This window comes from Mobula birostris, chromosome 25, assembly GCF_030028105.1.
Source record: "Mobula birostris isolate sMobBir1 chromosome 25, sMobBir1.hap1, whole genome shotgun sequence".
Lineage (NCBI taxonomy): Eukaryota > Metazoa > Chordata > Chondrichthyes > Myliobatiformes > Myliobatidae > Mobula > Mobula birostris.
Window position 1 is genome coordinate 25,142,657 of NC_092394.1, and position 17,507 is coordinate 25,160,163.

Consider the following 17,507-nt stretch of genomic DNA (forward strand, 5'->3'; position numbering starts at 1 on the left):
ATATACATTGGAAGTGAATCGACTGTATGAAGAACAGCTTTGGTATGATTTTGTTATACTGGACAATGTTATCATTAGTAGCAAAACATGCCTGCAAAGACCAACGTGCAAAAATTTAAAAGGCTGTTACTCTTTATCAAATAATCAAAAATGTCCTGGGAATATTATTAAGTTTGCATATGACACAATAATCTGCATTGGTATCAGAAACCTCAAGAAAAAGTTAAGAGTCTGATTAAATATTTAATATTGATAGGGTGATGCATATTATGGTAATCGCAAAACATGTAGAAGGCAGGCAGGATTCTGATTAAAGTCTGTGGAGAAAAATTGCACTGTATGAACCTCTAACAACCCACAGGTAAAGCCAAGGAGTAATGGCTAAAAAAAAACAGCAAGTATATGATACATAGAGCCATCGATCGGTTTTATCGGTTTGTCAGCCTCCCTCCTATTCACAGGCTGGAAAATATGCAAAAGGTACAACTTTATAAAACATCTTAAAGGAAAGTCTATACTGAAAACCAGCCTAAAATTCCTCATTATCCTAGACAGCGTAAACGTTTTGAGTGTCTTGACTGACATATTTGACTTAAGGAAGTAAACTGTTCATTGATTAAATTACTGTTTGAATTAGGGAAAAGGGACAACTTATACAGAAAACAGCAAGAACCTGGGAAAAAGGAAAGTAAAAGATTTGCCAGCTATGCAGTTGATAGAGATTTAAAACCAACGTTCAAACAGGAGCCAGAGGTTCAAAGAAGTGATATTTCTACATATAAGGAAAGATGTAACAAAGGACAATAATTTTATGGCTACTATTGTTAAATGATATGTTCTTCATTGGATCAAATTTACCCTTTTGACATGATCTACCAATTATCACAGATGTTGGAAATCCAGAGTAACACACACAAAATGCTGGAACTCAGCAGGTCAAGCAGCATCTAAGGACTAGAGGTTCGATGTTTTGGGCTCAGACCCTCCATTCGGACTGGAAAGAAAGGGAGAAAAAGCCAGAATAAGGTGGTGGCAGGAGTTGAAGGTGTATAAGCTAAGTGGTGATAGGTGAAGCCAGCTGAGGGGAAGGTGGGTGAGTGGGGGTGGGGGAAGGGAATGAAGTGATAAGCTGGGAGGTGGTTAAAATGAAAATCCTGATTTAAGTACTTAATATTGATAGGGTAATGCATATTATGGTTATTGAAAAACATGCAGAGGGCAGGCAGGATTCTGAATTAAAATCTGTTGGGAAAAATGCACTGTATGAACCTCTAAAGATTGGTAAATTGGTAAATTAATGTCACACATACCAAGGTACAGTGAAAAGCTTGTCTTCTATATAGTTCATACAGAACAATTCATTACAACAGTGCATTGAGGTAATATAAAATAAAACAATAACAGAGCGCAGATTAAAGTGTTACAGTTACAAAGAAAGTGCACTGCAGGTAGACAATAAGATGAAAGGTCATAGCGAGGTAGATTGAGGTCAAGAGTCCATCTTATTGTACTTGGAACCGTTCAATAGTCTTATAGCAGCAGGATAGAAGCTGTCTTTGAGCCTGGTGGTACGTGTTGCAGGCTTTTGCATCTTTTGCCTGACGGGAGGGGGAAAGAGAGAGAATGACCGTCAAGGGTGAGAATCTTTGATTATTCTAGCTGCTTTAGAAGTGTAGATAGAGTCGGTGGAGGGGAGGCTGGTTTCCACGATGTGCTGAGCTGTATCCACATCTCTCTGCAGTCTCAGACAGAACACTTGTCATACCAAGCCATAATGCATCCGGATAAGATGCTTTCTATGGTGCATTGATATTATCCAAGTTCAGGAGGGAAGGTGGAGAATACTGGGAGTCTATGGCTTGGTTGTCACACAATTTTAACAAGACAGAATTTGTGAACCAAGTGATCTTTTCCCATCTACCTTCTTGTCCATGAGTATCTGATTAATCGGGCTACGGGACATTTGAGGCAGCTAGAAAATAGCTGGGATTCCCTTCATTTATTTAGGACACTATGCCACTTAACTGGGACAGGAGATTATTGCTGAAGTTTCCAATTAATGTTAGTCACATGCACTTTTGTGGCCGTTAGATAATACACTGTGCTTAGAGCGGAGTTTTTAAAATAGTGTCAGTTTTGCGTGCTTGTGTTATGTTTGGGCCGATGAACACTGATTTAAAAAGCAGTGGTTTTGGCTCATTTTGTTTTGTCTTCTGACTTTAAAAATGTTTAGACCCTTGCCAAGATGCCACGAAAAGATGTTGACACTAGCTGGAATAGATACTGTACTGGGCCAAATTAAAAGCCATCCACCTAACACCACTCATTGTTGGCTGGCAGAGACAACTGGAGTGCCAAAATCTGCAATTGCACATTTGATACCGCAGAAAGATAAACTGCAAGAAGAATAGACGTTACGCAAGAAACGGCACAGAGCACCCCAAAAACAAGAGCGGTAAGGAAACAGATGAAGATGACCCCAAACAATGGTTTTCCATTGTAACTGGACAAGGTGTATGTGTCTCCCTGGACCAATGTTTAAAAAAAAACAAGTCACAGGAGCCAGCTAAGAAGCTGGTCACGAAGATTTTAAAGCAACAAATGTCTCGACAGAAATGTTTGGCACATCAAATTCAAGAAAGCACACTGTGAGAAAGATAGTGCTGATACTACACATGCAGAAACATGGAAATTTACAAAACTCCCCGAATTGTTTCAAAAATTTTGTGCAGAAGATATCTCCAATGCAGATAAAACAGGGCTTGCTGTTTTCAAAAAAGTGATGCCATGCTGAACAGATATCTTAGCTACAAACACACAACACTATCAAGTCCAAAGAAACGATTGGATCTGCACTAGGTGTCCACGCTGATTTTGTTCATTTACACTCAAAAGAACACAGCAGCATTCACTGCATGAATCCATCAATTAATTTTAGGAACTAATACACAGGATTTATAGTGTTCTATTTTCTCTGTATTTCATTTAACGGTAGTTTGTCTTTTTTAAAATACCTTTTTAAGTACAGTGGAATCTGATTAATTGGGACACATCGGGACTAATACAATTTTTCCCAAATAAGCAGCTGCCAAATTAGTTGAAGTTTCATGGAAATAGTTAAAAAGGTATAAAAAGACAAACTACCATTTAACTGAGTAACAAATTATGTATTTAAATGAGATACAAAACAAACTAGAACACTACCAGTACTGTTGGTGGTTGTCTGTCAAATCTGATGATGACAGGAAACCTGTGTGGGAGAATTTTTATAAAGTGGTAAAGTTATTGCGCTGGGACAGTTCCACTCTCTCAACCTTGGAAGTCCAGGTCCAGAGGCATGAGTAGACATCACAACTGGGGTCTTCCCTGGCTGCAGTAGAGAACCATAATTTCAATGCCTTTTCATACCCTTCGCTCTCCACGGAGCGTTGCAGAACTGCCTTCGTGGCTGTTGGATCTCGTTGTAGACCTCATCCACCCAGTCCTCCAAAGGTAACTTTGCATACTTGGATCAACATGTCCCACTCTCAACAGGGTATGAGACCCACCGACTGCCTGTCACGCCTACGGTGTGTGGCTACCGTCGTATGTAAACACCTACTTAGAACAACAGGTGATTGTCCGATTGGCACGAAAGGTAACATTCAAGATGATTGTCATGCTTTCAAATTTTTTGTCGATCCTAACTTGTTGAAGTAGTAAATTGTTTCATTTTCACTCCTGGCCATTCCTCGCATTTCCAAGCATGAATACTTGAAACTGAGGTGAGCAAAATAGTTTTGAATTGTCTTAATGCTTGTTTCTTGCCAGTTATCAGTGATAAAGACCACTGCTTTTTGAACATAAACATACACAACTGATGCTATTTAAAAACTATTTACTCTAAGCATGGTGTAGTGTCTATCAGCCACAAAAGCACATGTGCCTGCAGGTAGTTAGAAACTGTTTGGCAACAGTCCCCTGCCCCAATTAAGCAAAATACTGTCTCAAATAATCAAAGGGAATCCTGGCTATTTTCTCGATTAGCTTTTGTTCTTTAAGAGTTTTCCCAAATAAGCAGCTGCCCCGATTAACTGATGGCCCAATTAGCAAGAATCCACTGTATTTCCATGAAACTACAGCTAATTGGGCCAAAATGTATTGGTCTCAATCAACCATAATCTACTATATTTTTTCTATATAGCTGGCTTTCAAACTCTACATCAGCAAGGAACTAGCTTCTTTAAAGTGAGCAGGCAAGCAAAAGTGAAACCTATAAGAAAAATCTGGTATAGAAATAATGACTTCCCAAAATATTTTTTTGCTTTCCATAATTTCATGGAATACAATTTCCCCGTGTACAAAACCACAAATATAAACACAAATATCTATCAGATAATGAAGACTCTCTGCAGTCTTACCTCCAGAAAACTTAACAATAAATGTCCAGGACCAATGTTATCCTGAATGCTGACACAATCCTGAAGTAAACAAGATTGAGTCTCAACATTTTATTTTGAAACAAAAAGCAATTCAGAAACCATAAGAAATACAAGTATCTTATATTCTTGCGGGAATTAAGTGAGAGTAGATACATAAACAAGAGAAAATAAATGCAAGATTTTAACTGAGTATAATGAAGTGAAATTGGAAATGACTAATTACCTATAAGCCAATTAGGCTGAATGACCTGTTTGAGTAATTTAAATGAAGTGCATATAGTTCTTTAAGAAATATGTTTCTATTTTCAATGTAATTTTTACAAGTTCTAAATCATCATTATAATATCAGATCCTGCAAGCTGCAATGTTCGTATAAAGTTACCCAACTACATTCATATGAGTTTCAGAAGAAAATACTTCTCAAGAGTAGAATAACCTGAACTCAAAAGACAAAGTTTATATAAATAAAATTTACATTGTACATCATAAAAAGGCAGTGTTACTAACACTTTATCCATTACAGTTCAATTTACACTGAATGAAAACTTCTAAAAGGACAAGAGCAATTTCAAGAACAATTAAAGTGGTCCAAGCAGTGATTGGATATAGCTCAGTGGCTGTGTGTAAACAAAGTAAATCACTTTGAGATGGTTTGGAGTCATCTATTTGAGCAGCCTTTCATCCCTTCATCCTCTTGCTGGTTAAGCAATGTAAGAGAATCCCTGTAGGAGGTAAAATTAGAAATCAAATCACATCAAGCAAATGAAACTTGAATACAAGCTCTAACCTTCCCTGTTAAACCCACTGAGATTAAACATAATGTCTTCTTTGCTAATGTGGTTGAAGCTTTATCTCAAACTACAGATCACAAACTGACTTAGTCCTCCAACTTGTTGTTCCAAAGAATCCAGACGTTGTGCTCTTCCTTTAACATTCATGGGAACCATGCAACTCATCTATGCAGAGTGAATGGATTATTCGCACCTTTTCCTTCTATCTCCCCCCCCAAAAAATAGCAAAGATAGCAGTATGTGATACCCTACCATGATATGCTATTTAAACCCAAATGTTCAGATCACCATCAGCTCAACCTCTATGGTTACACAAAACCTAAATTGTGGAAGAAAAAGATCTGATCTGGAGTAATTTCTATTTAAATGCTGTCTTAAACTGGATGTTGGGAGCTGTTCCAATAACAAAACTAATAGAACGACAAAGGGCAACTGGTCACATTAACTTGTTCCAGACAGGTTTTGGTTAAAATCATACAGCTCAGAACTAATACTCTGTCCACATAAAGAGCAAGGCATTTTTGATCTCCATGATCATGAATATTTTCATTATGGAAACCATGAATTATTAAGACAAAACAGAGCTGATCCCAAAAATTGGGTTACCCAAATAATCTAGACACGTGATTACACCAAAATGATCCATACTTTTCAAATATAAAACATATATCATAGTTTTTAGTCCTGAATATGCTGATACCATTATTAAAAGCAAAACTTCTAAATTACAAAATATTTAACTCCATTATACTGCAAAAAATGTAGTTCACAAAATTCTAAATAACTGATCACCTGTCAATAAATAGTAGGAATTAATGTGGTACCACTAAATAAGGTGCCCATCAGCAAAGAGTGAATTTTGAATTAAACTACAACATGCACTTTTCACAGCATTAGGCAATGCTTAGAATCCTTTGAAAATTATTCCATGTAAAGTTTATGCCAATGGCTGACTATTAATTCTTTAGAATGCTTCATCTTCAACATGCACAGTTGCTGTTTTTCACCAACATGAAAAAATAATTACACTGAAAGCAACTAAATTGTTATGGAATTATTTCAGTAACAGTTACCTGCAGCAACAGACACATTCAAAGATTCAATCCCAGGCTGCAAGTCTCTACCTGCTGGTATTGTCAGCATTGTGTGGCAATGGCTGCTTACTGCATCAGAAAGGCCCAAACCTTCATTTCCTGGAAACAAGGAACAGAAAAACACAGTTGATAATATGTGAGATGAATTGCTCCAATCCACTACTGAAACTGAAGGCAAGGATAGCATGAAAATAAACAGTGAATTCTAAACATACTGCAGAGAGAACTCAAGTCTGAACAAACACACAGAGCTAGTAACAAAACAAAAATCCTTACACCTGATATACATTCTTTTTCAACTGTAAATACAAATATCAATGCCAAAGTTCACAGAGGATCCTCTGAGGAGCTCTTGCACTTTGACAGTCATTCTGTAGACGATATGATGTGCAAGGATCTGTATGCCTAAGTAGAATCTAATTCCGTAACTTTTATGTCACTCTTCAGTTTATGTTGCGGCACTGACACAAAAATTCCATGTGACTAGTTTAGTACTTAGAAGCAAAAGTGCCACAGCCAGCTGCAGAATAAAACTTTTTCATCAGATTAAACATCTGCATTTTTTTTTGAATTAGTGAAAAATTGTAAAATTAGTCAGCTCCATCATGGGCACTAGCCTCCATAGTATCCAGGACATCTTCAAGAAGCAATGTCTCACAGAGGCGGCATCCATCGTTAAGGACCCCCATCACTGGGACATGCCCTCTTCTCATTGTTACCGTCAGGAAGGAGGTACAGGAGCGTGAAGGCACACACTCAGCCATTGAAGGACAGCTTCTTCCCTTCTGCCACCGGATTTCTGAATGGACATTGAACCCATGACCACCACCTCACTACTTTTTTTTAATTTCCAATTTTTGCACTACTTATTTAACTATATATATTTATCATAATTCAGAATTTTTTTCTATTATTATGTAGTGCATTGTGCTGCGTCGACAGTTAACAAATTTCATGACATTTACCCGTGATATTAAACCTGATTCTGATTATACAGTTCTCAAAATAACATCCTTACGACATCTCAAACCACTTCTGTCAGAATTTTACTATCAATGTGCAATTAATGCTGTATTATAGACAAGTTCAGCTAAATTGCATGCGAAGCCCTATAAAAATAGATTAGCATATAACCTATTTTATTAATATTAATTCAGGAATAAATATTGAGTTTGAATTTAGATAACTCCCCTTATTTTCTCTAGATAGCATGTGGGAAGCTGTCCCAACAGCAAGGCAGGCAAGCTCTCGGTTTAATGCCTTTCTGAAAGACAACACCAATCATTTAGCACTTTTTTGGTGTTGAACTGATGTATCAGCTGTGCTTCAGTTACTTGGACAGGGAAAAATGGTTATTTCACACCTGGTGTTATAACAATGTAAAACACAATTAAAAATTTAGTATAATTAAAACTTAATTTTGTATTTTTAAACCGTATCATTGCTGAAGTGCTATTGATTATGACATGAACAAAGAATTTGTTTTACATTTATTTTTAAAATGAAACCTTCACTAAGTAAATCTCTGCATATTGGGAGCATTATTACAGCAGTTTAATGCAGAGTTTAACAACCCAATACTTTGTCAACTTCTAATTTAAAAGGTCCAATACTCTGCCCGACAGTTACAAACAGCATCTAACACTACCTAGAATAAGAATGGTCCGTTTACTCCACTGGAACTCAGTACAAGGGATGACTGGTACACAGGTGCCTTCTGTAGAATTTCCAATAGTTCCTATTATTTTCCACCCTTCGGCTGCTTTTGCCTGTGTTGAAGTTAAAGACAAATCGAATTAAGCAACATTACAAAATTAGCCGGAAAAACTCCTGGAAAAAATACTTCTACACCTGGATTTTCATTACCTTGAGCACCTGAGGCAAGCTGTGTGTGCAATAAAGTGTCATAACTTCTACAACTCCAGCACTAGCTTTGCTCACAGTTGGTGTTAGAGGGCAACTGGAAGACAATGCAATGCGAATATTAATGAACAGAAATCCTCCATGTCTCCAAGCATAAAAGCCAACAATAAACACAAATAAATTTATACAGCACTTTGTGATATTTAATTTATATCTAAAAATAATTTTATGATCTCCTTTTTAAAAATTGGCACAGAAGATTACCTTCTCGAGTTCAGCATTCTGACTGCTATCATACCCTACTACAGGAATGGAGCAGGTTTAGAAGCAACTTGATTAGTTTTGTTATTTTCTGTACTAGAAGCTATAGCTGCAGGCTTAACATAAAAGAAGCACTACCTTCTGAATCTGAACCCAAAAAAAAACACTTTGCCGGTATTTGTGCACAGGAAATTTGCATAGACATTACTGAGGCAAATGATTAGTTAATGTTTCAGTGCTGTACCCTATAAGATCATAATGATAATCAAGATACAGAGACCATTGAAAAGTGGCAAGGATATTTTCATATTAGCCTGGCCTCAGTTTATATAGCCCCAGTGATAACACATGGAAGGGCCTGTTGTTAAGTCCTGAGTAGAGTTTGAACCCTATTTTTCAGATTCAGATGCAAGTATTTACTGAGTTTTTATTTACCTAATTATTCGATAAATTTAAGAATATCAGGGTTACTGATCCAGTTCTTAAAGCATACATTTTATATATTCCATATTTAGAAGCACAAGTCATGCTGAGACCAATTCTAGTTACTTTACAAAATGAATCACAACTGAACAACTGTCATAAATGTTAATCATCCTCTATATAAAATGGCTCACTAAAAATGTTATTTTAATGACAGATCTTCTGTCAATCAGTAAAGTCAAGGAAGGATTTGTATAAGTTGTATATATATATCATGGAGATTGATACCATATCAAATATTTCGCAAAGACTTCAGAGACCTGAAATCATTGTTGTTTTCAGTAAACATCCCCATCCATTTTCTATCCATGTCAATTATAAAAACAAGTTTTACATGCAAAAAGGTACCAACTATGAGTGAGAAAACTAATTCAAAAGAAAAATGAAGTGAACTTACGTGCAAGTTCTTATTGACAAAGAACATTTATGTCTTAATTGCAGCAAAGAATTCCTATAGTGGGGCTGTACTGATTTATTAAACCTTGCCAATATCCTTAAATATCATTGGACTCACTGATTCAAATGTGGGGAGAAAGAGAATGCCTTTCACTTTCATTAAACAGAGTTGCAGTGCCACCTGCTGGGTGATATTGGTGACTCACACATAGTATTTAAATAACCTAATTTAACACACTGCGTGTTAAATGACAAAATATGATTTATGATAAAAATTCTGCAAACAATTCCAAAATTGTCACTATACTCTGAAATGGCCAAACATAAGATTAAATAACACACATATTTAATTTGCTTAAAATAAAAGGAAGTTAATTGCAGGAGCTACAAAAAATTATTTGCTGGAACAATTAAATGTATAAAGTGAAATAAAGCTGTCATTTATGCAGGTGAACTTTCATAAACACTATCCTTTACCAGAAAAAAAACATTCAAGACATGAATTTTTTAAGTATCTGAAGGTCAACAAAGTGCTTCACGTCTTCAAAATTTTTATTTTGATAAAAGGTATTTATAAAAGTTCACTCACATAAAGAACTTTATTCTACTTTATACATTTAATTAGAAATTAATTTTAGAAAAATATTCTGAATAATTATACAAGCTACAAGTCCATAAATTAAACAAATTCCTTTAAGATACAATGGCTATTATAGTTACCTGTTAGGCTGACTTACTAGAACAAGATCTGCTCCGAGGAAATACGCTGAACGAAGCAGAGCTCCCATATTCATGGGATCCTGGATTCCTTCCAGTGCCAGCCACAACACTGGTTTGTTGCTGCCTTCAAGTTCAGAAACATCAATAGCTGCTGAATAGCATTGATCATAGTTCACATAATCTAGTGGTGTCACCTCAAGACAAATGCCTTGGTGAACTCGACCCTCACACAACCTGTCAAGCTCCTTTCTCGTCACCTGATGTACTGGCACCCTGGTCTCTCTGGCTCGCTGATAGATTCCCTGCATTTCAGTTCTGTGTGTTCGATTCTCCTTAACAAACAGCCTGAAAATCTTTCTGCGTAATTGGGAAAGGGCTAGGCTACACGAGGCCATGCCAAATAGTATTTCTGAGCCTGCCTCCCTTACAAAAGGCCGGGAGGTCCTTAGCAACTTTTTTTTTATAAAATCATCGTCTCTAAGGTTCTGAAATTCTGATTTATGGATTTGACAAGGTTTTAAATTTGACCATTTGGAAGTGTTTTGAAACCGCTGAGTCAAATTGGCATGACTTTGTCTTCCTGAAGTTCTAGTGGAAAGATTGATTCCTGGCCTCTTTACCATTCCATCTGCAGCAGGCTTTTCGAAGCTCTCCGGGAACTCAGTTAATCTCTCTGCATTACCTTTAACATTCAGTTCTGACTTATTGAAGTCAGGTTTGTGGCTCTTATTTGACTTTGGTGCCTTCTCAGATTTAACCGTGGAGTAGAGTTTGACTGATGCTCTGTCAGGGGACATTTCCCTTTTGTAGCTGCAATGACGAACCAACAGTAACCTTGAAAACTGCCGCAGACTCCTCCTCAGACACCTGGCAGCTTCGTTCAACGTAACAGATGACATTTATGTCCGTTTTAAAAACTCCACCTGTCAAAAGCAAATTGTTTCTGTCAAGCTACTATTTACAATTGCTCACTGCTGAAGTAATAGTGACAGCCCAGTAAGTAAATGCATCACTAACTGTAGAACTAGACCATATCAACTAAAGGGCCCAACTTTGATTTCTGTTACATGCAAAGGCAACTCATCTAAGCCAGTAGATAAGATACCAGCACAGTGTACCCAAGTCAAGCAGGGTGATTTATTGAGTTACCATACCTAATCACTATTCAGTGAACTCTACTGTACATTAGGCTAATGTTAGACAAGGACAGAATTTCACTTGGATGTTGGACAAACGGTATAATAGGGATGCTGGAAACGACACTAAATTCCAGAAATTGAACTTAACCAGCCATATCCACAATTTGGCTGCAAGATCAGGTTAAAGGCTAGAAATCCTGCAGCAGGTAATCACCAAAGCCAGGATCAAGTCCCAAGTGCAACTGAATAACTTCTGCTTGCCTGGATGAGAGCAGGTCAAGGGAACACATTTTCACATCATACAGGACATAGCACCCACAGGTGGCACCCCATCCAAATTCATTCACCCACTCTACCAACAATGCACCTTTCACAGGATGCACTGCAAGACTGCTTAGCCGGCACCTTCCAAATGCACCCTCTACCAGCTAGAAGACAGCAGAAAAGGCATTGGAAGTTGTCCTCCAAGCCACACGCCATCCTGATGTTACACATCACCATCTTTCTCACCGGCTGAAAATCCTGAAATTCTCTCTGTAAAACACCATTGTAGGTATGATCGCATCTCAAGGACAGCAGCAGTTCACCACCTCACAGGCAATTAGGGGTGGGTTTTTAAATGATGACTCGGCCTGCAATGCCCACATCCCTTTAATTCATAGTAGTGGATACGGCCCGGTCCATCATGGGTAAAGCCCTCCTACCCACTGAGCACATCTACATGAAGCACTGTCACAGGAAAGCAGCATCCATCATTAGGGACCCCTACCACCCAGGACATGCCCCCTTCTCTCTGCTGCCATCAGGAAGAAGGTACAAGAAGAGCCTCAGGACTCACACCACCAGGTTCAAGAACAGTTAACACCCCTCAACCATCAGACTCCTGGACCAAATGGGATAACTTCACTTGCCCCATCATTGAAATGTTCCACAACCAATGGACTCGCTTTCAAGGACTCCTCATATCATATTCTCGATATTTATTATTTATTCATCATATTGTTTCTTCTTTTTGCATTTGCACAGTTTATTGTCTTCTGCACTCTGGTTGAACGCCCTAGTTGGGTGGTCTTTCACCGATTTGGTTATAGTTACTATTCTATAGATTTCTTGAGTATGCCCACAAGAAAATAAATCTCAGAGTTGTATACGGTGACTTTGATAATAAAATTTACTTTGAACTTTGAATAAAGGAGTACAATAATGTATATGTACAACTAAATAACATGTACCATAAAACATTTCCAAGGGATATTATGTAGTTCAGAGAACAGAGTTATACAGCACAGAAAAAGACCCTTCGACCCAGCTGGTCCATGATGACCAAAATACCCCATCAAAGCTTGACCCATTTGCCAGCATTTGGCTCATAATCCCCTAAACCTTTCCAATTAATGTATCTGTACAAGTGTTTTTTAAATTTGTTATTGTACCTACCTCAACTCCTTCCTTTGGCAGCTCACTCCACCCTTGTGTAAACAAAAAGCTCAAAGTAATTTTTATTATCAGAGTACATGTCACTACATACAACTTTGAGACTTATTCCTGTGGGCATAATCAGCAAATATGTAGAATTATAACTATAACAGGATCAATGAAAGATCAAGTCGAGTGCAGAAAACAACACTGAGCAAATGCAAATATAAATAAATAGCAATAAATAACGAGAACGTGTAATAACAAGATAAAGAGTCCTTAAGGTGAGATCATTGGTTATGGGAACATCTCAATGGATGGGCAAGTGAATGTAGTTATCCCTAATTGTTCAACAGCCCGATAGTTGAGGGGTAGCAACTGTTCTTGAACCTGTTGTTGCGAGTCCTAAGGCTCTCGTGCCTTCTAGCTGATGGCAGCGGTGAGCAAAGAGCATGGCCTGGGTGGTGAGGATGCTGCTTTCCTACAACAGTGTTTCATGTAAATGTGCTCAACGGTTGGGAGGGTTTTACCCATGATGTACTGAGCCGAATCTACTATCCTTTTTAGGACTTTCTGTTCAAAGGCACTGGTGTTTCTATACAGTCAATACACTCTCCACTACACATCCATAGAAGTTTGTCAAAGTTTTTGATGTCACGCTAAATCTCCACAGGCTCCTAAGGAAGTAAAGGTACTGTCATGCTTTCTTCTGAATTGCACTTACATGCTGGGTCCAGGCTAGGTCCTTTGAAATAGTAACACCTAGGAATTTCCTCTCGTTTCTATTAAATCTTTCCCCTCTCACTTTAAAACTATACCCTCTAGGCTCAACCCTGGGAAAGACTTGTGATTTAGTGTACCTCCCTAAAAGTCACCTCTTCTCCAGGTCAATCCAAGTTCTCCCCATAACTCATCCCTCAAGTCCTGACAGCATCATTTTCTGCACTTTTCTAGTTTAATAGCATCATTCCTAGAGTAAGGCAACCAAAATTCCAAGTGTGGCTTCACCAGCATCCTGTACAACAGCACTGTGACCTCCCAGCTTTTGTACCCAATGCCCTGAATGATTAAGGCTAGCATGCACCACCGTGTCTATCTGTAACTTCACGTAGCATGTCACAGACTCAGAGTCATAGAGTACTACAAAACAGAAGTATGCCCTTCAGCCTATCTAGTCCACACCAATCCGATCTTCTGCCTAGTCCCATCTGCCTGCATTTTGACCATATCCCTCCAACCTCTCCAAACACATCTTTCCTTTCACTCCACTTTCTGCATTCTACAGGGATCATTCCCTATGTGACTCCCACGTCCACTCGTCCCTCCCCACTGATCTCCCTCCTGGCAAGCAGAACAAGTGCTACACTTACCCCTGCATCTCCTCCCTCACTACCATTCAGGGCCCCAAACAGTCCTTCCAGTTGAGGTGACACTTCACCCTGTGAGTCTGTTGGGATCATCTATTGTATCCGGTACTCCCGGTGTGGCCTCCTGCATATCGAGGTAGACTGGGACACCACTTCACTGAGCAGCTGCTCTCCATCTGCCAGAAAAAAAACGGGATCTCCCAGTGGCCACCCATTTTAGTTCCTTTTCCTATTCTGACATATCCATCCATGGCCTCCTCCACTGTCACGATGAGGGCACACTCAGGTTGGAGGAGCAACACCTTATACTCTGTTTGGGTAGCCTCCAAACTGATGGCATGAACATCGATTTCTCGAACTTCCCAGTAATGCACCCCCCTTTCTCTATTCCCCATCCCCTTTTCCCTCTCTTACCTTATCTCCTTGCCTGCCCTCTGGTGCTTCTCCCCTTCTCCTTTCTCCCATGACCTCCTGTCCCCTCATTACATTCTCCCTTCTCCAGTCCTGTATCTCTTTCACCAACTTCCTAGCTCTTTAATTCACCACATCCCCCTCCCGAGTTTGACCAACCGTGTTGGAAGACAGTTATAAAGAACTTGGAAAGGGTAAATAGAACTGTGGCATTGTTGTGGTAAATAGATCTGTCCTGATGCACGGGAAGAAATGGAGAGGGATAAATTACCTATATCTGGAACTTCAACAAGTGAAGAGACGCTGAGATTTGAATCGATTAATAGCAGAGAAGCAAGCAATACTCCTCTGGTAGAGGGGTTCCTGGTGTCGGCGGACGGTGAAGCAAATCGGGGAATATCAGCAGTCAAAAATGGGAAAAAATGCTTCAACTTACAATGAAGATGTTTGTGGAGCCTCTGTGTTTACACGTCCGTATCCCCTAAACACTTACTCCCTTCTGCCGAAACTCCACCGAGCACTGCAGCCATAATCAGGGATTACAAGGCCCGGCCCAACCACATGGACCCGGCAGGCCCCAGCTACCTAACAACGCCGAACCCGCCCCAGCCGGAAGGGGAAGTCCCTTCGCAAGCCTCCGCCTTCAGTTTGTGGGTGGCTCAGCTCTTGAACCTTTATTTAATCGGTTTAAATTAACAGTTCACGATAAACGGTAAAGGCCAGGTTTGGAGTCTGTGGATATTGAAGTGAGATTTAGTAATTTAAATCCAGAATTTGTCTCCTTTATTCAAAAGTCCCCAAACGCAGTTCCAGATTTTATGCTGTCCTTTGGAGATATCGTTGGTGTTTAGTGAGTTGGAATCAATGTGATGGGGGAAATCAAGGCTTTCTTCGTTTTATCCCCCCCCCCCAGCATACTTATTATCCATTAGATTCCAGATATCATTTGCTATCTGGTTTCGTAGTAGATGGAAGAGTGAACCCTTTAGGTAGCCCTCCAACAGTTTTAAACAGTTGTGATTGGAAGCGTTGGTTTCTTTAGCTGCAAGAAGTAATTACTAAAACCAATTATCCCTTCTGGGGAATAGGCCGTCAACAGCAACTCGCCAGTGTCGTCTGTCCCGGGCCAGTCATTCAAGTTGCTATACGAAGATCCTTCCTCTCTAAGGGGTATCTTCGCAGCTTCTGTGCCTCTTATGTCTTTAAGGATGGGGCTGCTAACCCCATACCCAGCTCTCCTCATTTCACGGCAGTTAAGAGGTGGCCAGCCTCATTTAAATCGGATTTTGAAACAAACTGGCAGCATCCATCCATTATTGAATTCTGAGAAAGCAAGGCAATTTGCGATGTGTATTGATCGGGTACGCTATCGCCTATAAGCTCCACCCCGTTTCCTGTAAATGAATAAACTACTGTAAGTGATAGCTTACGAACTGTTGTACTCAGGTCTGTGGTCCCCAGGCCTGCCTGTAAGTATACATTGTTAATGGAGTATGCCTGACCTTCACTTACGTCAACAAGGGTTAGGACATCAGCAACTGGGAACATTCCTGTTGACTGTGGATTATAAAATCCTGCCAATGCTCATTAGCATTCATTTGAACTGATGATACAAGAGTTCCATCAAATCAAACCTGTCCCCTACCCAGCAGAACCCAACGTCTTTTTTAATGCCACAGACACCTACCATTAACCAAGGGGTCTACGGACTCCTGATCCAACAGCCTCATGCTGCTTAGCTATATGCTAAGGACGGGTGAAGAAATAATTTTTTTCTAGAATGGTACAGCACATTACAGGCCCTTCGGCCCACAATGTTGTGCTGACCCTCAAACTCTGCCTCCCATATAACTCCCCCACCTTAAATTTGCCTGGTTAGCTTGAACTAAGGGAAAACCTTCAGCCCCATATTGCAAGCATACATGGTAGAAATACTCTTCAAAATAGGTTTTTGGTTAGGGAGTCAGGAATGATTCAAACACATTGAAAACACCAGTTGTGCAGTCCAAATTATCGGGATGTTTTTTCAGCCTACTTTTGGGTTTATACTGTGTCCTGCTCCAGTTACTGATAGGGAGGTTCCATGAGGGTAATAGCATCGAATGTCAGGATGGATAGCTGAATATTGATTGTGCTTGCGGTTCTTTCTGCAAGTATTTTGTTGTACTTATATCTCACCATACTTGCACACATGACAATGTTACACAATATGTGGCATGAACGCTACGTATTGAGATACAATGAGGTATCTACCTCTGCATATCAACAAATAGGTATAGGCTCTTGCTGCAACTCAATTAAGCAATTATTCCACACAGCAAGGTCCCTTTCCTCCGAGGACAAGTCATATTCAAACCACAAAAGGGCCATGTGTTTGAGACACAGGAATTTTGGACATAAATTACACATTTGCATTTTAATCAGCATCAGTTATTGATACTCGCTTAGATCTCTGTACCAATGTAGTATGCCTTGAATGTTCCAAAGCAGATTTAAAATTTCAAGTTGCCATTCCGAACCAATCCATTTGGCACGTTCCCTGCACCAGTCTGAACCAATCCACTTAGCACCTCCTCCTTCCATGATCTTCTGTCCTATCCCAAGATTCCCCCATCTCCAGTCCTTTACTTCACACCCTCCCAGTTTCACCTAAACACATACCACCTTGCACTTCTTCCACTCCTCCCCCCAGCTTATTCTGACTTCTCCCCTTCCTTTCCCAGTCCTGATGAAGGGTCTCGGCCCACATCATCAACTAGTTACACTTTTCCAGAAATGCTGCTTGGCCTGCTGAGCACCTCCAAGTTTTGTGTGCGTTGCTTTGTATTTCCAGTCTTGGCTGATATTCTGTCTGTGACAATGGTCTTGTTAGCAAATGCAGGGCACCCTGTGCTGAAAGCCCCAATTGCAGTAAGCAAAATTAGAGGCCAGATAGAACATAACAGTTGGAGGAGACAATAGCATTGATACCACCTCCTGCAAACATGTATCAAAAATAGTAGAAGTAATACAGAAGATGCAAGGTTAAAAGCTCAACTCAGGTTCAAACACATCCATACAGAAGACAAGAATTTTGAAGCCAATAGTTCATATAAATTTACTCCCATTCATGCACTAGCATGAAGTCTTCAAGGGTCAGTCATTC

General features: G+C 39.5%; 1 protein-coding gene across 2 annotated transcripts; it reads right to left on the reverse strand.

The window, feature by feature from the left end:
• Positions 1-4,485: 4,485 nt before the first annotated feature.
• On the reverse strand, positions 4,486-17,456 carry mrm1 (mitochondrial rRNA methyltransferase 1 homolog (S. cerevisiae)). Of its 2 annotated transcripts, none has more exons than XM_072243457.1 (6): positions 14,799-17,456; positions 10,030-10,952; positions 8,173-8,266; positions 7,955-8,075; positions 6,286-6,405; positions 4,486-5,143 (listed from the first exon to the last, which is right to left on the reverse strand). In XM_072243457.1, the coding sequence occupies exons 2-6, from the start codon at positions 10,926-10,928 to the stop codon at positions 5,100-5,102; spliced, it is 1,278 nt and encodes a 425-aa protein (XP_072099558.1). In that variant the 5' UTR covers positions 10,929-10,952; positions 14,799-17,456; the 3' UTR covers positions 4,486-5,099. The 2 variants fall into 2 exon arrangements, with proteins under 2 accessions (XP_072099558.1, XP_072099559.1); XM_072243458.1 differs by lacking the exon at positions 14,799-17,456 and adding an exon at positions 12,606-12,623.
• Between the last annotated feature and the right edge of the window lie 51 nt (positions 17,457-17,507).

Bases quoted from the DNA above. Each gene is read 5' to 3' on its own strand.
- mrm1 (XM_072243457.1), bottom strand. From the start codon at position 10,928: ATGTCATCTGTTACGTTGAACGAAGCTGCCAGGTGTCTGAGGAGGAGT. The intron at 8,076-8,172 runs GTAATGAAAATC...ACTTCAACACAG, and splicing joins GCTTGCCTCAGGTGCTCAAG to GCAAAAGCAGCCGAAGGGTG. The intron at 6,406-7,954 runs GTAGTGTTAGAT...CCTTGTTTCCAG, and splicing joins ACGGACCATTCTTATTCTAG to GAAATGAAGGTTTGGGCCTT.